This window comes from Eublepharis macularius, chromosome 13 (genome assembly GCF_028583425.1).
Source record: "Eublepharis macularius isolate TG4126 chromosome 13, MPM_Emac_v1.0, whole genome shotgun sequence".
NCBI lineage: Eukaryota > Metazoa > Chordata > Lepidosauria > Squamata > Eublepharidae > Eublepharis > Eublepharis macularius.
In genome coordinates this window covers 18,553,802-18,563,344 of record NC_072802.1, presented here as the reverse complement: position 1 = coordinate 18,563,344, position 9,543 = coordinate 18,553,802, and the positions used below count along the sequence as shown (strand labels likewise).

The 9,543-nt window shown below is 44.4% G+C and overlaps 1 protein-coding gene and 1 long non-coding RNA gene across 2 annotated transcripts in view; both read left to right on the top strand.

The window, feature by feature from the left end:
- The first annotated feature begins 758 nt into the window (after positions 1 to 758).
- Positions 759 to 9,543, top strand: part of LOC129341037 (uncharacterized) — a 52,294-nt gene continuing 43,509 nt past the window's right edge. Inside the window, exon 1 of the long non-coding RNA XR_008598085.1 lies at positions 759 to 823. This is a non-coding gene — a long non-coding RNA (uncharacterized LOC129341037). The remainder of the gene's footprint in view (positions 824 to 9,543) is intronic.
- LOC129341036 (syntaxin-1A-like) lies at positions 4,719 to 6,517 on the top strand. Its single transcript, XM_054995925.1, has one exon. The coding sequence runs from the start codon at positions 4,785 to 4,787 to the stop codon at positions 5,682 to 5,684; it is 900 nt and encodes a 299-aa protein (XP_054851900.1). The 5' UTR covers positions 4,719 to 4,784; the 3' UTR covers positions 5,685 to 6,517.

The window sequence follows — 9,543 nt, the reverse complement described above, 5'->3', positions numbered from 1 at the left end:
TGTCCCTGGTCTTCTACTGGTTGCCAGGTCAGGCCTGGCAACTGTAGAGGGAAGGAAGATCAAAAGGTATTATTTCCATAGAGTCCACCCTCTGAAGCTGTCATTTCCTCCAGAGGACCTGATCTCTGTAGCCTGGAGATCAGTTATGATTCAGGGAGATCTCCAGGCCCCTCTGAGAGGCTGGCAACCCTCAGTTATAGCCGGTTCCTGTGGGCTTCTTGGTTATAGCTCCTCCGTGGTAGAATTACTTGCCAGAGGAAGTTAGAAAAGTCTCCATGTTTCTGTTGACTATGCAAGAGAACTTTTTAGGAGGGCCCTTTCGTATATTCGCTTGCAGTTTTTCATCAGTTATAGATGTTTTATTATTACTCATTAATTTGGATATCCTGGAATTTTCTCAAGCTGGCAACCTTAAAGGCTATAAATGTTTTAAGTAAGTAAATAAAAAATGGAGCAATTTCAGTGGAGTAAATCTAGATTAAAACAGAGACTATTATGGATAGAAACTGATTTGGGCTTGATTTGCTTGATCAAGATGCAAATAGAAACAGGGATTTTTGAGTCAGAATGCTAGGATTGCCGTATTTCATTGGTCTGATAATTTAGAATCCTTAACAAGAAAAAAATTAACCATGCAGTACAGAAAACATTAACTAGATTACCTTGGAGTTTAAAGATCTTAAGTGCCTGGAAATGTTCCAGGATCCTGTTCGGCAGGCTCTTAAAATACATGCGACTTGTCGTTTTAGACCTTTTGCTATGATAGGTAAAATGAAAAACAAAGAGGAAAATTGCTTCGGTCACATGGAATTACATCAGAAAGGTAATTTGGCTCTCTGTCTGGGTTTTCTTTCACTCCTTCCTCAAGTGCTGTTCTGGGGGAAAAAACTGTTCCTCTTTTGGAGCTGAAATCCTAAGTACACTTACTTAGGAGTGAGCCCCCATTGATCTTAGTGAGACTGAATTCAGGGTAAATATACTTTGGAAGGATGGCTACTATTTCTATAGGAATTTTTTAAAAAACAAAATAGGATGAAAAATTTCTTGTTACATGCAGGGGTCATTTCGTAGAAAAAGAGCTGGAGGAACTCATTAGCACTACTCATTAGCATAACTCATTAGCATATGCCACGCCTCTTGCCAGCACTGCAAGTGTGTCATGAGTATGACTGATTTGCATATGCCACACCCCCTGACATCACCTATTCTGACTGTTTTGGACCCAATCCTGGCCATTCAGGGCTGAAATTGGGCCCAAAATGGCAAAAAGGGGCTTAAAACGGCTGAAAAGGGGCCCAAAATGGTCAGGATCGGGCCACTGATGAGCAGGAGAGTGATCCACCACCCATCAGAGGCCCGATCTGGGCCATTTCGGCCCCAATCCAGGCAGAAATGGGCCCAAAATGGCCGAGAGTCAGGTGGGCGGGGCCACCAGACATGTGGCCTCTTTGGGGAACTGCCGGAACTGCGTTCCTGTGTGATACCCCTTGAAATGTATGTAATGGCATTTTAATACATTTAAACTCTTGAGGGTAGTTTGGAGTGTGGTGTCACCGGTATGTGATAAATAATGTGTGATAAATAAAGTGAAATATAATCCAGACAAGATCCACTGCCCATTGGGGGTTTAATGGATTCGAATTGTATTCAAACTAATTGGGGGAGGGGTTGGTTGGGAAATTTTTGGAGATTTTGGAGTGCAGCCTGGGGAGGGTGGTTTTTCAAGAGAGGAGGTATAATGTTTTGCCATGTAAATATTTGTCTGTGTTTTATTTCAGCTAATTAATGTAGGTATTTAAATGTATGTTTACTGTGGTTTATAATTCAGGCCTCTGGGAGTAGATAGAAGGGGGCAGGATGGGTGAGTGAAATGTGCCATGATTGGAGAGTAGCTGTACCCGAGAGGGCAGAGTGAACTGCAGTTTAACTAGAGTATTTCTGAGGAAAGAGTTCAGTGCATTGTTCTAGCATTGATCAGAGTTATTTTGAGGAAAGAGGGAGAAGGAATGAAGTGCTGTAATCTGACAGAAGTCTCTGTGTTCTTTTCTTTGTGGAGAGCCTATGGGCAACGGGGTTGGGGGTGGGGAATAAGTCTTTCTGACTGCATCCATTTAGAAACATTTGAAGATCTGTACCTATTTTGAGACCATTATGATTATGAAGTACTCTGAAACCATTACATCTATGTGCTTATAAATAAGCTCTGTTTCTGCTTAAGTAAAACATCTGTTTTTTCTAGAAGAAAGAATCTCCTTTTACCTCCCAGCCATCCCTACGCACTGACCATTCTGTTAATCTACTGAATATTAACTAAGAACTAAGCCACATGAGACAAATTACATGAGGATGCTCAAGTGAAGGGAGATGCAATGTTAGCAGGGAAGCATAGTTTGAATTTCACCACTCTCTATGGAGCCGACTAGATTGCTCCTCAGAGGGTTTTTTAATTTCACCTCTCTACACAGCTGGCAAAGATCACTCTTCAGAGGGTTTGTTAATAATTGACAGAGCCTTTGGAGAGGAAAAGAGGAAATTTCAGCAATTCCAACATAAGCCCCACCCATACACTGAGGCCTTCTAGGATCTGTGACAGTATTGCTGGGTGACATACAACAGGGACTTCTTGGTGGTAACACCATTTATGGAACTCCTCTTGTGATGACAATTATCTGTCTTCATTCCTATCTTCCTTCAAGACCTTGGCTAACACTTCTTTTTTTGCAGGGATTCTGATTTTAAGTAATCTGGAGTTGGGTTATATTAGGTTTTGCTGGTTTGGGATTTTTTTTTATTTTGGATTTTTGTTTGTGGCTATGTCCTATCCATTCAGCTTGTTTTGGTTTCTTTTGTCCTCTCTAGCAGGTTTCTAGAACTAAAACAGATGCATGCAGGTAGCCACAACCATGATTTAGAAGCCATGAAGGAAAAGGGGATTTCACCCTCCTTACTAACCCCTACTTAGTTTCTAACTTGAAACTAGGTTCACTGCACTGTTATCGCTGTTTTAAAGGAAGAAGAAAGGTCTTTACGGGACACATTTTTTTCCTTTAAGATGTTAAAAATGCAATTAGTCCAGCTTTGGTTAGTGAAGACAAATGGGGCTTGAAGGGTTAAATCCTTCAAAATTATGGCTGTGAGAATGCACAATTTTCTTTTGACAGACGGAACACCATAATTTTCCTCAAGACTGTGCATGCTCTTTCTTTGTTTTTAACTACATATTTGATTGTGTGTTACATTTTAAATTTTACTTGTTGGTCTTGATTCCACTGTAAGCCACTTTTCAAAGTATCTCCTCTCCCCACTTCTTTTTGTTCTGCAACAGTGTGATAGCGCAAGAGTGCAACAGCACAATAGTGAACTAACATACAAAAGCAAACCCTTTCAGTAATAAAAAGTGGTATGTATGTTATTGTGTACCAAAAATGGGATGAGGGGAGGGGGAGGTGTTACAGAAGAGTTTTTTAAAGCTAGTTTTTTTAAAAAAAAAGTTGAACAAGAATGCTTTTCTACTATTGTATGTGGCCCCAATTCAGATCTGGATTATGGAATGAGAAAAGAAGGGAAGTAATATGTGAGGCATCTACAGCTGCTATCTATAGTTTGGGAAATTCCTGGCAATCTGGGGGTGGAGCCTGCGGAGGGCAGTTCTGGCAAGGGGAGGGGCTTCAGCAGGGCATGATGCCATACAGTCCACCCTCCAATGCAGCCATTTTAGTGGAACAACTGACCTCTGTCTTCTGGAGATCAATTGTAATTCTGGGAAATCGCTAGGCTCCACCCGGAAGTCGGCAACCCAGATTCATCACATGCCATATGTGATGCTGGGAGATCTGTGAACAGATATATTTTTTAAACACACAGCATATTTTTAAAAACATTGATAGCAAGTAACCAAAAAACAACCAATTCAGGCTGCGCTGGAGGGAGGTCAAAGGATGTAATCCTTCCTCCCATGTAGAAGCAACACAAATTTTTTTAGAAATACCCCTTCTCCCCATCAATACAGAGGGCTCATGTAATTCAGTAATTGTATTTTCTAACAGAACAAAACAAATCCAGGCAATTCTAAAACCACCATCTTCGGTTCATAAATTTTTGATCTTTCTTTTGTCCTGTGCAAAGTAGGTTAAAACCTGTCTTTTTGTTTGTGATTTTTGGGACCTGAATCTGCTTGGCTCCTTATTTATAGATTGGTTTTGCTTTGGTCCTCTCTTTGCATCATAATAGTTTTATAATATTTTATAAGGTTTTATATTTGTTTGACAAAGCATGCTGCTTTGAAATTTCTGTTTGAAGAAAGTATTGAAATTTCATAAATGGAAAAAAAAAATATGGTGATATTTATCTTAGTTCTGGCTCATCTTGCGTCCGGTTTTGGCATTGGTAATCATAGTTAAAACTGGCACAGAGTCACCCTGGAATCAATTGGCTCTGGCTCTCTGCTCTCCCCCCCCCCCTTTGACATTTCCTCATGGCTGCTCCTGCAAAGTTCATTCCTCCAGCTCACGTTATAGCAGTGGGCTGTGTGCCACCCACACCTGGCAAAGAATCTAGTCCAGCCGGTCTGAGTTAGCCATGTGATGTAGAGTAAACTCTGGTTACAAGCTTATTGCCAGGTCAATATTTGCAAGCGCTCTAGGGAGGGAAGTTTTCTTTTTTTCTGATTTTGAGCAGCTGACGTAAAACTTCCTAAACTTCCTTAAAATCCACGTAAAAGCTGATGGGTGTGTTTCACCTGCCTCTTCTTCCACCGATGTTTCCAGTTTCAAGGGGAGCCGAATATGAAGGACAGACTGGAGGAGCTGAGGAACCGAGTTAACGAAGATGGGGACTCATTTGATCTGGATGAGACGTTCTCCTTTGATAACCCTGTTTTCAAAGAGGAAGAGAGCAATCCCATGATCAAAGTCTTCGAGGAGATCACCAGCCTCTCCGTGGCTTTGGATAAGCTGGAGGAATTATCCGAGAACATTGACAAGAAGCAGCAGCAGGTGCTCTGCTGTACCACCGAGGAAAGCATTTGCACAGAGAAAAAGGAGCTGAGCCAGATAAAAAACTCTTTCACCAAGGAGGCCAAAATCATCCAGCCCAAACTCAACAGCATCCAGGAGACCCTAGCCAAGGGCGGTGAACAGCGGTTGGCCATCAGCCGCATCCGTCACAACCAGCTCTCAGTCCTCATTGGCCGCTATCGCGACATCATCACGGGCCATTATGCTAAGGAGACCCAATATGTGGAGAAGCTGAAGGAGCAGATCAGGAGACAAACCGAGCTGGCAGGCTTGAGTCTGCGGGAAGAGGACATCAAGCAACTAGTGGAGAGCCCGATGGCGCCACGCATTGTCGGACAAGACCTCGATGTGCTCAAAGCCAAGCAACATCTGGCCATGGCTCAAGTGCGCCACCAACAGCTGCTTGACTTGGAAGCTCAGATTACCGAGCTTTATTCTCTTTTCCTACACATGGAGGTCTTGGTGGCGGAACAGCAGGAGACCATGAACAGCATTGAGTACAACGTCTTGCACACCCTCGACTACATCTCTCAGTCGAACGAGGAGGTCAAAAAAGCCCTCAAATATGAGCGGCAATCCCGGTTTTCTGCTGCATTGTCTGCGCTGCTGGGCGTCTGTGCCTGTTGCACTTGCTTATCATGCATGGCAACTCCAAGTGTGGTGCGGTGAGCAGAAGATGGGGACTTGGGCATTTGTTCAAGGGGAAACATCTATGACTGAGAACACTTTTGACTGTTTGATGAGCAGGAAAATATGGATTGGTCCAGGAGAGACATTTTGGGATGGATGGCTTTGCATATGTGTACTCCGTGTTGGAGAATGAACTTAAAACAAACAAACAACTTTGTATCTTCACCCTTGGGTTTCTACCAGCTCTCTTAACAATGATTCTGTGACAGTAATGACATGTTTGTTTCTTCAGTGGCATCTTTAGGATTAACCAGCAAAAGAAGTTTTTAAAAGACAATGGTGCTAAAGGACAAACTTGCTCGGAGGCCAAGATTTGTAATGAAGACTTTATTATCCCGGAAGTGTCTCAGATGGCCAACAACTACCCAGCTCTGAGGGAAAGACATTCTGCACAGGCTCTGAGACATTGTCTTTTCTATTTTGTCTTTGCATGTTCTAGACTTAGCACTGAAAACCCGAGAACTAGAGAAACCCGACACTCTGATACATCCTGGTAAAACTCTGGGGATTACTGTAAGGGAGTACCTGGCAATTGGGATCAAATTCTAACCTATGTTTTTGAAGTTCTGCTTTCTTTTTGTTACTGTTGACCTTTGTGGTTTGTCCTTGGCTATATTCCATTCCAAGAAACCAAGGTCCTTTTTTTCCAGTTGAGGATGAGGTCACGGGACCATTTTAAAATGATTGTTTGCTCAGTGCTAGCTTTTATTTCCTGGATGTATTAATACAAGATAGATAGTGGCTACGATGGCTCGGCTGCATTCTGTGCATCCAGGATTTCAAATGGGTCCCGATCTGATTAAAACCCGCAATACGAGTTATGGGTATTGTTTACATAAATGTTTTGTACCAAACCAAAAATTCTGTGTCCTGTTACAAATCAATCTTGGCTTCCACATTGCGTTTGCCTTTTTAGAATGCTTCCGTGGGAGACAAGAGGCAACGTCAGGGGTCCTGATCCGCAGATCCCTGCTGGCATAGCATTGAGTTTCATGCTCGTCACTTCTTGCAAGGGTCACCTCATTAATTACATTTTCTTGCTGTCAGTAGCCCTCTTTGGGTGTTACAGCCTCATGAACAAGGAGCCCACCACCAACTACATGTGGGTTCCCAGTTTATATGGATGTAACATCAAAAGAGTCCTTGTGCTAATTGTCTGCTGGTGGGACTGTAAGAAAACAGGATTGCTTGGAATTAGCATTTCTTTTCTGGGTGCAAGGGAGCAAACTTGACTTGGATGCTCTTATAATGGTCTTATTAAGGTCTCAGAGTCCTGAACAAGTCCGTGTTATCATTATCCCCACAACAGAGCCGGGGAGCTACGGTTGAGAGGAGTGGCTTACCCAAGGCCACTTGCAGAGCTCATGGCAGTAGTGGGATTCAAACCAGCAGAGTGCTGATTCGCAACCCAGCCACTTAACCACTGTGCTACAATATGACCTACTCGATCATACTGTTGTCAAGAATCCTTCTAGTTGGTCTGGTCGTAGTTTGTTCCTTTGGAGGCCATTATGTGGATTCATTTAGGGGCACCATTTCAGCAGGCTAAGGGAGTGTGACCCCACTATGGGGTAGGATGTCCAACTCTGGGTTGGAAAATTCCTGGAAATCTGGAGATGGAGCCTGGGGAAAGCAGGGACCATTTATTTATGTCATTTATAGTCCGCCTTTCTCACTGAAACCCAAGGCAAATTACACAGTGTGAGATTAGTACAGTCAATATCAAGGATATCAAGGATATTACCATAATTAATGCCATAGGGTAAATAAATACAAGTTTACAAAGTCATAGCATTAGCAAGAATCCATTACAGAGTCAAAGAGATGCTGAAACAGAACATAAGCAATTCTTGAGCTGATGTTAGACAACATGAAGCACAGGTAGCTCTTAAGTACATGTAATTAAAGCAACAGATAGTACGTAAGGCAACATAGTGGTGACATCTACGGTCCCTAACTCATTAGCGAAGCATCTGGGACTCTCTGCCTACAATACAGTTGTCTGATCTGAGTAAAAAACCATTTTGAATAATTCAGTTTTGCATCGTTTGCGGAAAGCCAGGAGAGTGGGGGCTTTCCTGACTTCCTCAGGCAGGCTGTTCCACAGGGTAAGGGCCATCACCGAGAAAACCCGTGCACAGGCTGCTGTTGATTTCGCCCATGTGCAGCGTGGCACCTGCACGAGACCCTGTTCAGATAAGCGAAGTTGCTGTGGAGGAACATAGGGAGGCAGTCCTGTAGGTATGCTGGACCAAGGCCATGATGATATAATGCCATAGGGCCTGCTCTTCAAAGCATCAATTATCTTCAGGGGAACTGATCTCTGTATACTGTTTAAGGAGCCAACTAGTAGTTAAACCAGTGTGTGCAGTAGTTTCTGTGTTGCATTAGGCTCTGGGAGAACCAAGTTTGAATCCTTGCTCTGCCATGGAAATTTGCTAGATGACTTTGGGCCAATGACACCTCTCAGCCTAACCTACCTCACAGGGTTGTTGAGAGGATAAAATGGAGGAGAGAATTATGTAAGCCACACTGCGGCTTACATAATTGGGGAGAAAGCTGGGGTAGAAATGAAGTAAATAAATACATTTCTGAAATACAACTGCTTAGCAGGCATTGTGCCAGTGCAGCACTCCAGCACCGCCAGATTGATCCCAGACACTAGCACTGCTATGCTATGGCCACCCGTTGGCAGGCTGCTGATGTAAATCCCTGAGTTGGCATGGCTCTGGGCAGGCCAGGGAGTGTATCTCGAGTTCACTGCTTCCCTAAGCTACCCCAGCCCAGGAATGCCTCCCAACAGCAATGGACAGTTATGAGAGCCAGTTTGGTGTAGTGGGAACCAGGTTTGATTCCCCACTCCTCCACTTGAAGCCAGCTGGGTGACCTTGGGTCAGTCAAAGCTTCTTGGAGCTCTCTCAGCCCCACCCACCTCACAGGGTGTTCGTTATTGTGGGGATAATAATAACACACGTTGTAAACCACTCTGAGTGGGCGTTCAGTTGCCCTGAAGGGCTGTATATAAATCAAATGTTGTTGTTGTTGTTGTTATGGCAGAAAAACCCATGATGTAGACGATAGGCACCCATGCAGCTGAAATGGTCAAGCACCCCCCACCCCCCATAGGCACAGCCTTGCCCAAAAGCCCGGGACAAGCACAAGATGCCACTATAGCTGCAACCAATTACCCCCCCCCATCAGTGGCCAACCCCCTCCCTTGCACCCAATCGCAGTCACTTCCAGCCCTACATAAAACCCAGCCAGGGCACCCCCTGGTTTAGTTGACAGGGTGCACAGCATGGGACTCTTTCTCCGAGATCTCTGCCATGCCCACTTGGACCTGGAAGTCCACCTCACTCAGATGCATGCTGTGCTAAGGATGGCTCAGCTTGTCTCCCCATGGCCCCTGGGAGCAGCTTTCAAAGACACAGGTGCCATACTGGGCATGGGTAGCTGGCAACCTAATTAATCAGGCCTCTTAATGATTTGCAGTTCAGTGAAGCCTGGGGTGTGCTACAGCTCTGTCGCTGTGTGTTCATTTGTGACTGGATGAGATTTGCTCCATGCCCCTCTCAGCCCCACCTCCTCGCCCATTTGTGATTTCCGCCAGGGCAGCCCCTTCTCACATTCAGCTCTGACTCAAGGATGCCCATGCTGGCACGGTTTTGGTTGGTTTTTCTGGTGCCTCTGGACTTCTGTTTTGTTCAGTTGCCACACATATCAGGGGTCCAGTAGCACCTTGGAGGCTGATCCCCCACTTAGCTCCCCCCCCCCATTCTGCTGGCTGCCAGGTGCAGGGAATGGGCTGGTGGGTGGTCAGTGGGATGTGTGGCTGCTC

Bases quoted from the DNA above. Each gene is read 5' to 3' on its own strand.
- LOC129341036 (XM_054995925.1), top strand. From the start codon at position 4,785: ATGAAGGACAGACTGGAGGAGCTGAGGAACCGAGTTAACGAAGATGGG.